This window comes from the organism of the source record quoted next, unplaced genomic scaffold (genome assembly GCF_019419815.1).
Source record: "Pyrus x bretschneideri cultivar Hongxiangsu unplaced genomic scaffold, Pyrus_bretschneideri_v1 Contig10, whole genome shotgun sequence".
Classification (NCBI taxonomy): Eukaryota; Viridiplantae; Streptophyta; class Magnoliopsida; order Rosales; family Rosaceae; genus Pyrus; species Pyrus x bretschneideri.
In genome coordinates, this window is record NW_025999391.1 from 392,720 (window position 1) to 410,384 (window position 17,665).

Consider the following 17,665-nt stretch of genomic DNA (forward strand, 5'->3'; position numbering starts at 1 on the left):
CTATCACTCAACTACAGATCTTCCATTCAATATCGCAATGGACTTTCAAAATATTCATAGCGAAAAATGTTTTCTTCATCAAAGGCTGAAGCAATAGCAACAAGTATAACCAAAGCCAATGTAATTAGTAAATACACAAAACTTAACTCATTCAATATCTAGATAAAAACTTTCATCAATTTATCAACACAAATTGAAATGGAACTATAAAACATAAAGTCAAGCAACTAAAAAAACGTAGTGTATATTATTTGTTGAAATATAATTACAAAAAGGATGAATATTATTATTCATTATTATTCCTTCTACATAAAAAAGAGAGTAATTGCACTCATTGTGCTGACAGGATTCTAGACTCAATAGATTATGCCACGTATCAAAATAATACAAGACGTCGTTCACAAAATAGAAAAATAGGGTTTCAGGTTGTCCTCCTCGAATCGCACAAGGCCTCATACTCTGCAAGACTGCAACCCAGTAACTGACGGCGATCTCAATGAAACACAAGGGAAATCTTTTCCAAATTTTAGACTTTGGATTATGTTTTGGCTGATAAATTGCCCATTTTGTCAAATGTATGAAGGGCAATTCCAACCTTCAAAAGGGCAGCACTCAAGTTATCTATGGAAATTCACAAGAGTTCGGAGGGTCAGCTGACCCTCCTTGCCCCTTAATGCATCCATCCTTCAGTCCAACTATAAAACTAATTGTCAATATAGTGAATAGTTTAATTATTTATAAGTATATGCAAGGTACCTTCATTCATACTCTCAATACGTTGGCCCCCTCATGTGTGACAATTTTCAAGCTTAACACGTGCACACAAATTGACATAAAGCATGTGTAGCAGTTCGCTTTACACATGTGACAACCTACTTTGATATCATGAAAGAAGTTGAGATTTCACCATGAACCTAATTGGTAATATGGGAGTAGCTCAACTACTCATAAACACATACAAGATTCCGTCTTTTCCAAACAGACTCTTAACATATAATTAGTTGACATGAACTCTTAATTAGTGCACGTCATAAAATTACATTTCATCGTTCGAACTTGTAAATATTAGTATTCTCAAGATAAGTTTAATAATGTTAAGGTTATACTTTAACCATTGCAATTTAGTCTAAAGTTACACAATAATACAAGGTAAGGTTATGCTTTTTGGTTATGCGTAGATGCAATTGCATTACAAAATCATTGTTGGAATTAAAGAGTACAGTTACCTTTTAAAAAAAAGATACAATACTCTAACCATAAAGAAGTGGGCTTGGGCCTCATACACAGTTGTGTCAAAACCGGCAAACCCGTTAAAAGATCCGATAGGTGGCGTCAGGAAGACCAAATGACGACACCACCCCTGAGAGACCGTTTCAGTGACCTTGTCCGAAAATCAGCATCTTTCCCCAACGGCTACTTCAGAGAGACAGCCAAATTTAAAACTTAACGACTCTTTCACTCTTCACTGACCAATCTCACTTTCGCTGCCGCTCACGCAACCGTACGCTCCTCTCTGGCTCTCTCCCTTGCTTCGCGGAAATGGAAGAAGAAACTCAGAGCGTGCAGATCGACGGCGTCCACGAAGGTGGGGACGAGTTTTACGAGAAGATTGAGGCGCCCAAGTTCGTTGATTTCACCGAACCCGACCCATACCGGCCCGACGACCGTTACTGGTTCTGCATGCGAGTCGGTTCGTTTCACTCTAACCCAGTAACCCATAAGTTTAATTTCTTCCCTTTATTTTCAGTAATCAGAAAAAGCTATTTTGCTTTCAAATTTTGAAGATTTTTTTAGATTTTTAAGCTTGAAGATGAACTTCGTGTTATTGATTGACTGGACTTCGTGCTATTGATTGACTGGTTAAGTGTGGATTTTAGCTTCTGATCTGTTTTGAATTTGATTTCTGCTCTGGTTTGTTTGACTTGGAGCTCTCTGTTTGGTTGCTGGGAAAATTGAGGGGGTAAATTACTTAATTAGGTGATGGGCTTTGAGGAAATGAACAAAATCAACTCAAAGATGATTAATTTGAGTGGAGCACTATTGAGGGGATAAAGTATTAAATTAGTTGATGGGTTTTTAGAAAATGAACAAAATCAACTGAAAGATCATTAATTTGAGTTTAATACTTTGAGTGGTTGATCCAGTTGGCTTTGGTATTAAAAAAAAAAAAAATGAAAAACCCCTTTTTTGTTGTGGTAATGAATTTTGAGTATGTTGGGGTTTGTTTTGTAGGATGTGATCAGAAGCATGAAGAAGAACTAGATTCAGAAGCGATTTACAAGAACTTCGTTCTTCGGGTGAGTTTATAAGTTCCGGTTTTCGTTTGAAGTGGGATCACATTAGTTCACTTTATTGAGATGTGAAAGTATTTGGAGTTTGCAGGTTATGGCAGCAAGAAGTCCTAATGTGAAACTTAGAAAAGCACTGGCCAGAAAAGCACCAAGGTATACATGCAAAAGCAAAGCTCTAAATGGCGTAAATTCCAATTCCTTTTCCTACTTCTGTGATTGGGCTTCTAACAATACGATTCTCCTTTTGTTTGCTATGTACTAGTTTGAAATGCCCACTGACAGCTCCCGCAAAATCTTCCAAGCCTAGAGTAGCAAGGCTGGCCCTGATTTCTTCCTTCTCTCGTAAGACGGTCAATGCCGAAGATAAATCCAGAAAACCTCTTCATAAGATCTGTGCAACACCAAATGTTAAGGCAAAACAACCGTCTGCTGTGTCCAAGGCTCTCACTACTCCAAGGAATCGGAAGCAGGTCTCAAATCCAGATACATTTCGAAGTGTTAGGAACCCCAAACCAAAGAATGTTGTGGTGCCAAAGAATAGGGTGGTAGCCAAAGCTCTGGTCTTTCACTCTCCGAAGAAGCCTGTGAGAACCAAGGCTTCAACGGAGTGGGGTACTCCTATGGGAAAAATTTGTTCAGCCATGAAGAAACTTGAGATCACTAGCGGGAAGAAACATGTTTTGGAGTGTAACAAGCCATTGGCTTTAGATACTTCAAGAAAACAATTTAGAGGGCGAGAGGTCAAAAGCCGGGTTTTCAATTCTTTGCATTCTAATAATTGCAAGGGCCAGGAAGTTAAATCCATGAAAAGAAAAAACATGGAAAAAGACTTGAAACAGTGTTGTGATCCTGTGCCTCGTGAAGAGGTTGATGACAATGATTCCAGTGACATGGAAATTGATGAAAAATCAAGGAAAGGTACACTGGAAGGGTTCTCCATATCAGGCACTTGTAAGAGTGGTAGACTGAATGGTAAGAATCAAGTTGAAATCCTATCCGAGACATCGAAAGGCGATACTACCTCATTGTCAAGTTCTGAAGAGAGGGATTCGGAAGAGAATTACAATAAGGAAAGCGCCAATGATGGAAACGGTCATCAAGAGAAAACGAAGTTAAGATCAGAGAAGAGGAACACCCTTGAACATGTGGACGACGATGATGATAAAGAAAATGCTTTGGCCTCTGACAGCAAAGCGAATGACAATGAGGTCTTGGAGAGTGATGATAAAGAAAATAATACCGCTTCTGGTTATAACAGGTGTGGTTTACTTTTCATTTTTCTATAAATGTTCTTTTTCTTAGAACTCCATTGTAATGAAATTTTGTCAATTGATGCAGAGAACTGAATATCAATGATCATTCCAAGAGGATAAATCTGGGCAAGCATGATGCTTCAAAAAACTCACAAGAGGTTGCTTCTATTAACCCCTTTAAGATATACGAGAAATGAGAATATCATATCTTCTAAGTGTTTATGTTCATTCAATTCTCCCTCATGGCTTTTAATTCCTGCTAACACTTGAACAATGATGCAGGTCAATCAAGCAGATAAGATTCAGAAAGAAAACTCCACATCTGTTGCCAGCAATGCTAAAGGGGTGAAGTATAGGAAACCAAAGCCTACAAATCCGAAGCCTTTTAGGTTTAGAACCGATGTATGTGAAACCTGTTGTGACCAGTTTCTTTGATTAGCAGTTATAGCGTTGATGCTTTATCTGATATGTCTTGGGTTCTTTTTAGGAAAGAGGGATGCTTAAGGATGCGACTTTGGAGAAAACAGTTCATGCACCGCTGAAGGAGATCACATTAGTCAGGATTCCAAGGGCAAAGTCAACAAGCAAACATCAGAAAGTGATACAGGTAAGTCCGTAGTTGAACTTTCAATCACTTCTATCTTGTCATGAGTATAGCTCCTGGCTTATGCATTATTCGTTCCTGATCAGATAACTAAAGATTGCCTAGGACAAAGTGAACATGAAAATGATACCCAGGGAAGCTGTGAAAAGAGATTAGACAGAAGGACACGACTTGAAGAAAATGTAAGTGAGGGAAGATGGAAATGGCATATTCTTGAAGGTTCCTTGCATAGAGATCTGACCAAGCTCTTCTGGTATTATGCAGGGAATGAAAGGAGTTACTTGTTTGAAGACCACAAAAGCAGACTCTGAACGAAAAGCATCTGTGGTGACTCCGCTAAGACGTAAAGTTTCTACTTATGGAAATTCGAGCCCTGAAAGGGCACAAAAATCAGATAAAGAAAGGGCGAAATCACCAATGGTGCAGCAGAAGTCCGTGAGACGGAGAGGGTCAGTACTAACTTCGTTTCCTCCTTTAATGACAAACAATGTATATTCATCAAAACATAATCATACTGGCATTTTCTTATGCAGGGTAGATTCAAGTAGGAAGAGAGCAATGGTTTCCTCCAAGACACCTTGTCAGCTTAGTGTAATAAAGGAAACTTCATCAACAAAGATAAGACCCAAGAAAGCAGTAGCACCCTGCAGTGCTTCTCCGGCAACCAAAGGTTCTGCTTCTGCCCCTTCCAGATCATTGTCAAGGGGACGAAGGCCTACAACCATTCCGAAAGAGCCACATTTTCACTATATCCACGTACCGAAGACATGCGCTGGGCTGCACAAGGAAAATGACTCATTGGATGCTCAACAAAATTAAGCCTTGGGTTGTTGTGTGATGAATTGTTGTTTGTTCAATAACATCATTGAATTGTATTTGCTTGCTTTGCTTGAATGTATTCTGGTTGTGTTAGGGTTTTGGGAATTGTTTGTTCATGAGAGGATTGAATTGTATTCATTTGAAGGGCAGAGGCAATGTACTTGTCGTCAATGAAAAATGAGAGGATTGAATTGTATTTATTCATTTAAAAGAAACATGCAATATTTAGAGAGAGAATTGAAATCCTTTCCAATTCCCCGCCTAGGGAACTAAGGGTTTCTGGGTTTTGGGTACCCGAATCCTGGGGGAACGCTACACAGTTTGATAGAACAGTCCAATACTTCCACGCAATTATGTGCGTTGAACTGGAACCGACTTGTTTGCAAACTGCTTCTTTGTGGATGTATGAACTCCTTGAGAACATGCATGCACGGTCTCTAACTGGAGTCTGCACCCAAACGGGAAGACCGTTGCTTATTCTCTGGTACGAATTTTTGTATGTCTTCCTATTGTCCTTTCTTTATGTGTTTTAGCTTCTCAGTTGCAGCCACAAGTTCTGCAGCTTTTCCTGGTTCATTAGCAGAATGTCCTGCATCTGGAATAACCTGTTAAGAGCAAAATAATTCAGTGATAATATATAGCAGAAAGATGGAAAGACTACTGCAATTAAGGTAAGTGCAATTAACGGTACACATGATGCAGGATGCTAGGCATCTTACACAGTTCATATACATTACAGTGGTTTTATTGGTAAACGATGTGACCTATACAATGTATTGACTCAAAACTATCGTATGTTCTCTTCTCGTGTAGATATAAGTTTTATACCAGAGGGATGGAATAGTATAGCCAAGTGATGAACAAAAATCAATATGTTTGGTATATAAAGCCGTAACCATTTCACAGCAATGAATGGCCTACTTACCTTGAAATCAGCTTCTGGCCATGCTTTCTGAAGATCCCAAGCTGACATCATGGGGCAACACATATCATATCTTCCCTGTAAAGTCAGTTGTTTAGTTCTTTCAACTCTAAATATATCAGATTCACAATGAAACTTCAAGGCACACATAAGCACATGTTTGAAGGAATGACTTTACTAGATGTGGAACTACTGTTAAACACATTTATCGTACTAGTGTAGAAAAGAAAGGATAAACCGTTTCAATTCGAGGATCCCTTTATTGTTTGCAAAGAGTTGAGTAAAAGAAAAATGAAAGCTTTCTGGTTATCTAAGGTTATAACTCTCTAATGACAAACCATATGGTCATGGGCAGTGGCGGATCCATAGTATGGAAGGGTGGGCAGCATCGAAATTTCTCCCTACTGGCCGGTCTTGCCCACCCAGCAGCTGGGGAAGGGCTTGGCAGCAGAGGCTGCTTCAGCCAAGGACCGAAGAAGAAAGCTTCAGTTCTTTATTTTTTAAAGGAATGTCTAAATTGTTTAGCACAGCAAAACTCTCTCCAAAGTATAAATGTGCTCTTTACATATATTTGATTATTTTGACATGAAAACTTGAAGCATGTTACATGTATTTAGAGTCATAATTTGCAAGAAACCCTAAAGAATGTTATGTACACCCAAATTCAACCACTTCATCAATCAAATTTTTCCATCTCAACTTCCTTCCTCCATCCGTTCAGCGCCACCATCGCTATGGTCCACCCACCAAGAAGACAACTTGGTCAAGAACACCACACCATGTATGTATTATATAACCTAAATCTCAAATTTCAAAGTTCAAAAAAAGCTTTGCTGTCTAAAATAACTTATGTGTTATACTTCGCCACCCTGAACAAAACTTCTGAATCCACCACTGTTCACGGGTATTTTTCTTCTTTTTTTAATTAAGATTTTGTTGGTGTTCACTGTCGAAATGAATGCATGGGAAAATTTACATGTGCAAAATTATAAAGTAAAGATCAATATTTCATGCAATATCAAATCTCAGTTGCTACTTCTAGTACTCTATAACTAAGTGTTTCTCTAGAACAGAACTGTAAAATTACCAACAGAGTGGACAAGATGGCCACAACAAGGAAAGTAGAAAGAAAAACAAAACATAGAGACAAGTTTCTCTTGAGGCATGATGCACACAAAACATACCCAAACTAAATGCATAAAAACGGACAGCAAGCAATTGGTCTATTTACTCCACTTTCCATTTAAAATTTGACACTATGTCTTAAATATGTTACTTATGAACTTCTAACTGCTATCGAAACAAAAAATCTGACATGCGAACAACAGATGATACATCATTAGGCCTCCTAATATCAAGCGTAAATCCAAAGAGATTAACTGTTTTCTATTCCAATCAAAAGAGCATGTCCATGATGTTTTGAGGGGAAAAATTGCCTACCTGTGCAATCGTAGTTTTTATATGCCTTATCTTATCAATGTTATCTAAAAGTAACCCATCCGAAGGGAAAAATCCTCTGTTCACAAAGTAATGATTTTCGATCCTTGCGAATGCCCGAATACAACAAACAAAATACCATTGTCAATCAAAAGGGAATTTCAGTCATCAATGAATAAATCATGCAAGATTTTTTGTACTCATCAGTAATTCAACCTACCAATGAAAACTTATCGTCCTCCCCTTTCTTGATGTTCTCATTATTTGGAAGAAGATGGGCAGTCATCATTTCCCACATGGTCCATGCTCTAGCAGCTGCATACTAAGATACGTGGAAAGAGTTAAGGGGAGCACCGATAGAACAAATCCAAACTCACATGACAAGATTAGAAAAATAACACACGGGAGGACTAGTCCAATAAGTCCACAAGAGGCTATTAAGATTAGACTCACATGAATGTTCCCATTTAATGGCATTGACAATAGATACGTAAGACCTGAGGTATGAACCATACCATTCAATAAGATGACCTTAAAAAGTTACTTAAGAAGTTAAGAAAGACAGCACATGCCTAAAGCCAGGCAAGTCTTACTTGTATTCCTGATAATCGGAGTTTAATCTCTTTTTGTACGCACCAACAAAACAGTCCCTTCCATTTTCTGGGATAAGATCTCGAAATGGCTACCACGCTGGATTTTGAAATATCAGAAGCAATCTGCCGCTATAAAACTAATAGACACGCCAAAACCAAGCTCATAATATAGTATGCATGAGGTTATCAAGCATAGTTACCAGGAAAAAAGAAAAAAAAAGAATACTTCATTGTTGATGATTTTTAAAACTAGGAATCATTTACAAGTTCTATCAACTTCTAACAACACTACATCAGAAATGCAAGCCTCGAACAAATTCTTTGTTAATAATGGAAATTCCAGAATTGCACTTTTTATATGTTTGATAAAATTGTAAGAACAGTGCAGTAGTCATTCAATGCAAAAGGGTTTTGAAAAACTATGGACATGTACTTCAAAACACCTATCCTTATAAATTTACAAGAACTATCCGTAAGGTGGATAATATGATTTATGCCAACGTAAAAGAATTGTAGCATACCGTCGGGGTATATGGCAGCAGCACCACCCTCATCAAACCAATCAATCTCCTTCTTTCTTAAAAGAAAAATTCCTCTAAGAACAATTCCAGTAACCTATAAAAGCACGACAAAAAAATAGAAAACTCCATCATATGGTAGAGAATTTCAAAGTGTAGATGACCTGTATGAATAGGTTCGGAATCCAAGCAAAAGAACTGATGGTAAATCAACAAAAACTATGCACCTTGTCAGTGTGTGATTGGCTATATGCAAGGGCAAGTGTACTCCCCCATGACCCACCAAAAACCTAGATGACAAAGTAAGAAAAGTTCTTGTATTTAGAATCGAAAACATGAAAGAAGCATGTTTTTCTTTACCGAGGGCTAGAAACGACCTCTTGACCTGCCATTCTGGAATTTTCAAGTGCTCCCTGAGCTTTTCAATGTCACTAATGAGATCCCATGTCGAGTTTTCAACCAAGCAAGCATGTGGGGTACATTTCCCCGCACCTCTCTAGCAATACCGAAATCATTTCAGATATCAAATGTAGGACGAACTAAAATGCGTCTAATAACTTATCATAAAGGTTGAAGTAGCAACCTGATCAAACAAAATGATCCGGTAAAACTCAGGATCAAAGAATCTCCGATTACTTGGTGAAGTTCCTCCTCCTGGACCCCCATGAAGAAAAATTACAGGCCGCAGGACAAGATTCAAAACATATTAAACCAAAACCCAGTATCAAAAATCCCAACCCAACACTGTTAATATGGTAATTTCATCACAAAGCTGAAGACAAAGTTACTGAAGTAAATAGTAATTGACAGCTGTCAAATGTTAGCTAGGAAAATTATCTTTATAATTTACCTTTCTGTTAGTTTGTTACTTTTAGCTTTCCTATAAATACTCAGTTGTAACTTATCATTACTTAAATGAAATCATATCTCAATGAAAGCAGCCTTCTCCAGCAGAGCTCATTTCCAAGTCCTACAACTTTGAGAGGATTTAATAATCCCCGTTTTCTAAAAATTTGGAATCTCTAATAACTGAAGAATCATGTTGAAGATCAACATCAGCCCAATTGGTGTTTGGATTCTAGAAAACTCTAGCAAATACAGTAGCAAGCTTGGAAGACAGAAGCTTCTAGAAGACTTTGTCCAGCTGCAAATGGAACTAGATTTTTCTAGTTCAAATCTGCATGTTAAGTCGGTGTGCATGCATATTAAGCTAGAAAGTTCTAGCAGCTTGCAATATTGTGTGGCTATTATGCAAAGCCTAGGGCGGTGGCAGTGTGTAAGTCGGCAAACCTCACACTATAAATATGTGAGGTGCTAAACTCGAGAAATGAAGTAAGAGAGAGCTAAGTAATCAAGAAAAAAGAGAAGTAGTAAGAATCAAGAGAGAGCTAAGTGAGAGTGAGAAGTAAGAGTAGTCTTGTGAGGAGTATGAGTGGTCTAGAGTGTGTCTCTAGAAAGAGTGAGTGTCATAGCTTCTAAAGAGTGTCCTTGAGAGTTTGTGTGTTGTAATATTTTGTGTGTGTAATACAAGTAATTTGTTTACTTGTGTTGTCTTTCCAACACTTGTGTTAGAGTTCTGTACTCTAATTTTTTCTCAACAATTGGTATCAGAGCGGTACAATAAGGGACCGTCTCTCGTGAAGCTTCCAAGAATCATGAGAAGTTTAGTACTTTGCAAGATTGTTGACTAATCTTGTTTGGCTTATCTAAGTTCTGCTCACACGATGTCTGATCTTCAAGTTGTTGGAGCAATCAAGAAGTTGAACAACAAAAATTACAACACATGGACGACGTGTATGGAGTCTTACCTACAAGGTCAAGATCTTTGGGATGTCGTCGGCGGTAATGAAGTTACATAGCCGGAAGAAGATACTAACGGCACTTTGCGGAAATGGAAGATTAAGGCAGGTAAGGCCATATTCGCCTTAAAAACCATAGTTGAAGAGGACATGTTAGAGCACACAAGGAAAGCCAAAACACCGAAAGAAGCATGGGACACCTTCGCCACACTATTTTCAAAGAAGAACAATACAAGACTGCAGCTTCTCGAGAATGAGTTGTTATCAGTGGCCTAACGAGACATGACGATTGCCGAATATTTCCACAAGGTAAAGTCTATTTGCCGTGAAATTTCTGAGTTAGATCCTAGTGCTACCATTGTAGAATTCAGGATAAAAGGAATAATTATCCATAGGTTGAGACCTGAATACCAAGGCTTCGTTGCCGCTGAACAAGGATGGCCGACCCAACCATCACTTTTTGAATTTGAGAATTTGTTTGCTGATCAAGAAGTTTTGGCAAAGCAAATGGGAAGGGTCTCTTTAAGAGGTGAGGAGGAAGCACTCTACACCAATAAAAGTAAAGGCAGCGTGGTGGGTCTAAAAGAAATGGTGACAAGGCAAAAGGTCATCAAGGAGGAGGGAGTTCTCGGCTAGGGGGAGCTCCGAAGTATCACGGCAACCGTGGTCAGTCCCAAAATAATAAAAGATTTGAGGAAAAATGTTACAATTGTGGAAAGAAAGGCCACATGGCGAAGAATTGCTAGTTCAAAAAGCCCGCAAAGAGTAACGTCGCCAACTCAGAGAAGAAAAGTGAAGATGATTGGGACGCTGTAACGTCTCTAGCCTTGGAGGAAGAATGGGACGTAGAAGCATCTTCTTGGTGGTGCTCAAAAAACGAGTCATTGCCAAACTCCGATAGAGTTTGAAAATAAGCTGTAGCAGAAGATGGGGGAGCAAACTATTCGAATCCAATCGAGACCAGATGAGTCTGAAGATTTGCTTGATGGTGATGATATTGAGCAAGCAGTACCTCAAAACCCTTGGCAATCTGGCATATATCAACAAACTCAAGAAGATAGACCTAGTGAAGTGGAAGTATTAACTCCATAATCACAACTAAGGAGGTCAACAAGAATCCGGAAGCCAAATCCTAAATACGCCAACGTTACCATAGAAGAAGAAGCAGTTGAACCTGAGTGGCTCAAAGTTGGGAGAAAAGGTCATTGCAGTGGAGCTAAATCAAGCTTGGAATCTAGTGCCAAAGCGACAAGATGTCAAACCCATATTACGCAAATGGGTGTGCAAGAAAAAGCTCTGACATCAACTCGACATGAAGGAAAGAATGAGCTAGTGTTGAGAGGAAGTGTTGAAGATCAACACCAGCCCAATTAGTGTTTGGATTCTAGAAAACTCTGGCAAATACAGTAGCAAGCTTGGAAGGCAGAAGCTTCTAGAAGACTTTGTCCAGCTCCAAATGGAACTATATTTTTTCTAGTTCAAATACAATAGCAAGTTTGTATGTTGTAATATTTTGTGTGTGTAATACAAGTAATATGTTTACTTGTGTCGTCTCTCCAACACTTGTGTTAGAGTTGTATACTCTAGCTTTTCCTCAACAAATCACACTATATAGTGAACAAATCAAATTGTATCTAATAAAAACTCTAAACTCGAACAACAAATGCAAAAACTAAGTCGTTTATTAGGACGAAGAATTGCAACTCACATGGCCGTCGGGATTTCCGGACAGCTCCCATTGTGTAGATGTCCGAAACCTTCAGACACCCGGAACTGTCCGGCTCGATATCCGGGTACAGGTTCCGTTTCGACTCGGGAAATTCCTTCTCCGATTCCATCGAATCGCTTGCTTGTTTCGGCTCGCTCTCAAAGCCCAGACTTTGCCCGCGCAAAACTGTTTTCGGTAATTCCTCTTCCCTGCATTCACAAACACGCCGCCAGTTTCCTGTCAATGTTGGAGTTAAAGAGAGTGAGGAGTGAGACACAGATATAGAGATACCAGTGAGGTTGTTGGAGGAGAAGGAGAGGGAGGAAGGTGAGGGAGTGGAGATGGCGGTGGGAGTGAGGTGGAGGGATGCGCAAGAAGAGGAATTGGCAGTTGACACCTTTCCCAAGGAGAAGGAAGTGCCCAAACGGATCATTTTCTTTGTAATTCTTATGCCGCGTTTGGTTATGTGGGATTAAAATGGAAGGGAATTGAAATAAAAACAAAATGGAATCTTAGGTTAAAAGAGGAGGGAAATAAAATTAGAATGGAGAGGAATCCAAAATTAAAACAGTCCATAATTTTATATTATCATTGTTGTTTCACTTGATCATATTTTGCTTTAGATTCTATATTATATGTTTTCTTTGCCACGTTGTTGCATTGCACCAATACTTAGGGTTAAGCATATGTTGGTTTGGTACAATTTCGTCCTTAAACTAACATGATGCAATTTGTTTGATTTGATTTGGATGAGATGATTTTCTAAAGCAACCGAATCAAACCAAAGCATTCAAAAACGGTATGTTGGAATCAAATGGTTCGGTTTTAGCGCTCGGCCTAACGAGGATCCAAACATATCCTATATGTGAGATGTGACAAACAAACTGAGAAAATGGTTGTACTCATCGCAATTCTATATGTTACAAAGTACCCCCTCTGAATCTGCAGCAAAGAGGAGATAAAAAAAAAATCTAATCCATCGCATGTCTCTTGCAAACAGAGATCTAAATACTACACAGCTCCTTCCAAGCTTTTTCAGATAGTAGCTTCTCTCTTAGCCAAGGGAAAGCCTATTGCAGTTTACAAACTAACCATTCATTGTGTATTCTAAGCTATATATATATATAATCCCCTTCTTTAGCGTTTCTTCGAGGGGTACTTAGTGGGATGGGATCCGCTCCGGATATTATTTCAGTGCTCCGGATGTTTCCCACACCTCTAAGAAAAACAGACACAAAGTACCGAAGACTGCTACAGTCACCTCCCAACTAGAAGTAACTTTTGTATATCAACTGCGGTACTTGTGTTCCACCTTGTGGCTATCTGTCAGCTTCTTTGGCAATGCTTATGCAGTTGAGTTTGTAAGGCTCAGCCTCTTCCAGCATTTGAACCACCATTCTCATGGAGGGTCTTAGAACCGGCACCCTGGCAGTGCAGCGGACTGCTATGCTCAAAACATTGATGGCATCTTGTTTTAGATCGTCAGAAATGCTCCTGTCCACCAATTCAAGCTCACTATCAACGCACCGCATTTTGCTGCAGACCCAGCTCACTATATCCGTGTTCTCTCCGAACTCAGCCTCAACCGGCCTCTTCCCGGTGACCAACTCCATCAACACCACCCCGAAGCTATAAACGTCACTCTTCTCATTGATCTTGCAGGTATATGCATACTCTGAACAACCAAAACAGACATATTTTTATCAGATTTCAGTGTCATATTTAAAATCCCCCATTACATTGTTACATTCTAACTCGTGGAAATAAACTATTTGTGATGATGTGGCTACACCCAAGTTCGAATCTCCCTTCCTGCAGATTAGATTAGTTTAAGGTAAAACATCGTTTGTATGACAAGAATTACCTGGAGCTATATACCCAAGTGTCCCGGCAATGACATGAGTGCAATCTACACCAGCCTGCATAATCTTTGCAAGTCCAAAATCAGCAATTCTTGGCTTCCAATCTCCATCCAGCAGAATATTACTAGACTTCACATCCCTGTGTATCACAGGTCTATGACTGCTTCCATGGTGAAGATACTCCAAACCCCTTGCAGCCCCCAACGCAATCTCATATCTTACTTCCCACCCCATCTCCATCTTTTTACTTGTGTGTAGCTGATCATATAAGCTCCCGTTCGGAAAGTACTCGTAAACCAGCAGGTTGCTGTCCTCACTTGATATGCTGCAGTAGAGCTTCACCACATTCACATGCCTCAGAGAGCTCAGTGTGGCCACTTCTGCACCGTACTCTGATGACCCGGATTTAGTCTTCTTCAAGATGGAAGCGCTGCTTCGGTAACTTTTTCTGTCACCGGAGTCTGAAGTGGTCCAAATGTGCTTTACAGCAAATTCTCTCCCATCACTTAGCACAGCTTTGTATACATTCCCTGACCCTCCTTTGCCAATCAAGTTCTCAGCTTTCACTGAATCTAAGATTTCCTTCTCTGTAAAGCTTAGCACATGGTACTGCTTCATAGTCCACGAATCACTCTTTAGCGGACGGTCAAGTTTGCTCTTCCTCAGCTTCAACAGCAAGAGCAAACCAAGCACAATAAGCACAACAAGTATTGAAGCAATGAAACTGGACAGGAAAATTCGGGGCTGGCTAGATGTGCCAGGACTTGAGGAACAAGACCGCACATTTTCCAAGTTCTGACTGCACAAACCCGGATTTCCATCAAAGCTTTCATTAAAGGCCTGAATGGACAGTGAATCGGGGATTCGACCAGTCAACTGGTTGTTTGTCAGATCAAGAAGGCTGAGTTTTAGTGACGAAAAAGTAGCAGGAATTTCGCTGGAAAGGCGGTTTGCCGATAAGTTCAAGGAATTCAGATTATGCAATGATCCAAGACTTGAAGGGATTTCACCAGAAATATAATTGTGGGCAAGGTTTATTTCAGAAATACCAAAACACGAGCCTATTGATTCTGGTATTGTACCAGACAACATATTTTGGTCCATATCAAGACTGCTTAATTTTGTCAATTTCCCAATTGCTTCTGGGATTTTCCCTCTAAATTGGTTCACACTCATTTGAATTGCGACCAATGAAGTAGCTTCAGACAAGGCGTCAGGCAATTCACCCGAAAATCGATTATTCGCTAAAAGTAATAGTGACAGAGAGTTTGCCTTACCAATCTCTGGTGCCAGAGGACCTTCAAATTGATTCATAGAAAGATCAATGAGAATAACATTTGGCAAGCTCCATAATCCAGCAGGAACAGTGCCCGAAAGCGAATTTTTGCTCACACGAATCCGAACCAAAGACTTACAATTGGCATAGCTCTCAGGAATCCCACCTGTGAAATTGTTCTGCAGAAGGAGAAAATCAATCATCTTCCCATTGTTGCACATTCCGGGTGGTATAGCACCAGTCAGATAGTTCTCCGACACGTCAATGTAATCCAATCCCGCCCAAGAACCTAGCTTTTGAGGAAGTGCACCGGTGAGCTTGTTCGTGTAAAGTGAGAGCTTGGAAAGGCTCTTCAACTCCCCAAACTCCGCTGGAACCTCGCCTTCTAACCGGTTTTCGAACAAATGCAGAGACTCAAGCCTTGTCAAAAACCTCAGCTCAGAGAGGCCACCTTCAAGCTTGTTAACTGAGGCATCAAAATTGACAAGGCTTGTGAGGTTGCCGAATCCAACCGGGATTTTTCCGGTCAGAGAATTGTTGTAAAGCTCGAGCTGCCACAGCTTCCCGAGATTTGAAATTCTCTGGGGAATTTCTCCCAACAGTTGGTTGTCCGAAAGCTCGAGGTTTTCGAGCAGAGTGAGGTTTCCGATCTCCTCTGGGATTTTTCCGGCGATGCTGCAATTCGTGAGGTACAGCCAGTAAAGCTTTTCAAGCTTCACAACTTCTTCAGGAAATGGAGTTTGATCAAAAGGGTTGTCGCCGAGGCTCAAGAACGCTAAGCTCGTGAGATTTTCCAGCGATTTCCATGGAAATTTCCCGGAAAATCCGCTGCCATTGAGACTCAGGAGGGTTAATTTTGTCAAAGAAGACAAGTCTGGAACTTTTCCGGTAAACGAATTTTTACCCAAATCCAACTGCTCCAAGCTCGAGCAGTTTTTCAGGTCATCCGTGAGGCTTCCGTACAATCCATTGGAGCCCAAAGAAAGCTTTTTTAACGATGGAAGCGAGCAGATTGCGTGCAACGGAAGAAACCCGGAAAGGTTTTGCTGGGAGAGATTGATTTCAGAGACGAAGCCGTCGGAGTCGCAGACAATCCCGGTGAAGTTGCAGACCCAATTGGGTGGTGCCCAAGTAGTGAAAAGACTTGGGTTTGAGGTTTCAAGGGATTGCTTGAGGTTTAAGAGAGGTTGAAGCTCGTCGGATGTGGATGGAGAAAACAGGGAGAGGAAGAGGAAGAGCAGAGGGAGGAGGATGGTTGTCGTCGTCGGAGGTAATCTCTGCCGGAAAGACATGAGGTCAGCTGGAGGTGGTGGCTAAGGGGGATGTGCCAGCTTTTGGTTACGGTGAATGGACTCGATGGAGTGGCAAGTTGGAAGTCGAGAGGGAAAAGGGTGGCTTGGAATACGAGTTCATGTGTTCACACGGTGAGAGGGAATTCACATGCGTGGTAAGCAGAATGGGGGAAGAAATTTTTGGTACGGAATGTTGAAGTTGTAATTAAGCATGGGTTTCATAAATCGGATCGGATTCCATAAATTAATTAATTGTCCGGTTTGGTTTTCGATCAGAGATATTCGAACTTAGATTCAAGAGGTTTTACGTTTTCTTAACTAACTAGTTTAACTCACAAATTATATCTCTGTGCTTCTTTTGCTAATGAAATTAGGGGATCACGATTATCTCTAAAATGTAGGGTCTCATCTCCCTCGAATTTAATTGTAGATGTTTTGCAACTTGATACCCAATGAGGAACTAATTATGTCTAATCATCTACTTATTAGAAAGCCAAAAAAAACATTTTTGTACTAATTAGTTTGCTTACTTTCCATCTTAATGGATTACTTGCACCCCGTATTTGTGAAAAATATATATTTTGACCGAATAAATTCAATTATCGGATCCGTTCAATTTATTAATCTTCATTTGTAAATCATTATTTTGAAACATAATTCAAATTAGAGATCGTTTAATCTTCCAAACATATCAAATAAATAGACTGCTGATCATATATATGTTGGTGCCTAAACTATCGATTTGTACGTGAGATTTGAGTGACCAAATGATCTATTGTTGAAATAAAGTTTTGTAAGAGTCATCTTCAAATAGATACTAAAAAATCGAATAACTCCTATTATAAAAGTTTTAAAGTCAAACTATATTATTTGTATGAAAGAACAAGCTCATTCCTAGAGAGATGATAGATTTTTCAATGTGCCTAAAGCACGGTCTATATACCATATATCATTATATAATTAGTTAAAATTTATTTTTAAGTTTCTAATCAAGTGTAGTATAATAATTGATAAACTGAGTCATTCTGGCACGCTATTCTTTTTGTAAGGAAAAAGAAGCAAAGAAGATAATAACAGTTTCTTTTCTCCCACCTACTAAACGGCACAATCAGTCCAAATGTGCGTAAATTCTATTTTAGTTGGCGGTGTCACAATACAAATATCTTAAAGACAAAATCTTCAAATGTTTACGCATGTGTGGATTAGGAATGTGGTCTACTAGGCCGCCACTGTTGAATCTAAAACTGCCATGTCAGCATCCCCTGGTAAATTACCTGGAAGCCTGCATGGA

At 39.6% G+C, this 17,665-nt stretch overlaps 2 protein-coding genes and 1 pseudogene across 2 annotated transcripts; 1 reads left to right on the forward strand and 2 right to left on the reverse strand.

The window, feature by feature from the left end:
- Positions 1-1,428: 1,428 nt before the first annotated feature.
- Positions 1,429-5,167, forward strand: LOC103967054. The gene is made up of 10 exons (XM_009380292.3): positions 1,429-1,690; positions 2,233-2,297; positions 2,383-2,444; positions 2,554-3,549; positions 3,630-3,702; positions 3,827-3,946; positions 4,032-4,151; positions 4,235-4,330; positions 4,413-4,597; positions 4,682-5,167. Exons 1-10 carry the CDS (start codon positions 1,540-1,542, stop codon positions 4,965-4,967), a joined length of 2,154 nt encoding a protein of 717 aa, XP_009378567.2. The 5' UTR covers positions 1,429-1,539; the 3' UTR covers positions 4,968-5,167.
- On the reverse strand, positions 5,135-12,544 carry LOC103967053 (annotated as a pseudogene).
- A 285-nt stretch (positions 12,545-12,829) lies between these two features.
- Positions 12,830-16,493, reverse strand: LOC103967052 (receptor-like protein kinase 7). The gene is made up of 2 exons (XM_009380291.3): positions 13,809-16,493; positions 12,830-13,619 (listed from the first exon to the last, which is right to left on the reverse strand). The coding sequence occupies exons 1-2, from the start codon at positions 16,372-16,374 to the stop codon at positions 13,264-13,266; spliced, it is 2,922 nt and encodes a 973-aa protein (XP_009378566.2). The 5' UTR covers positions 16,375-16,493; the 3' UTR covers positions 12,830-13,263.
- Positions 16,494-17,665: the final 1,172 nt, after the last annotated feature.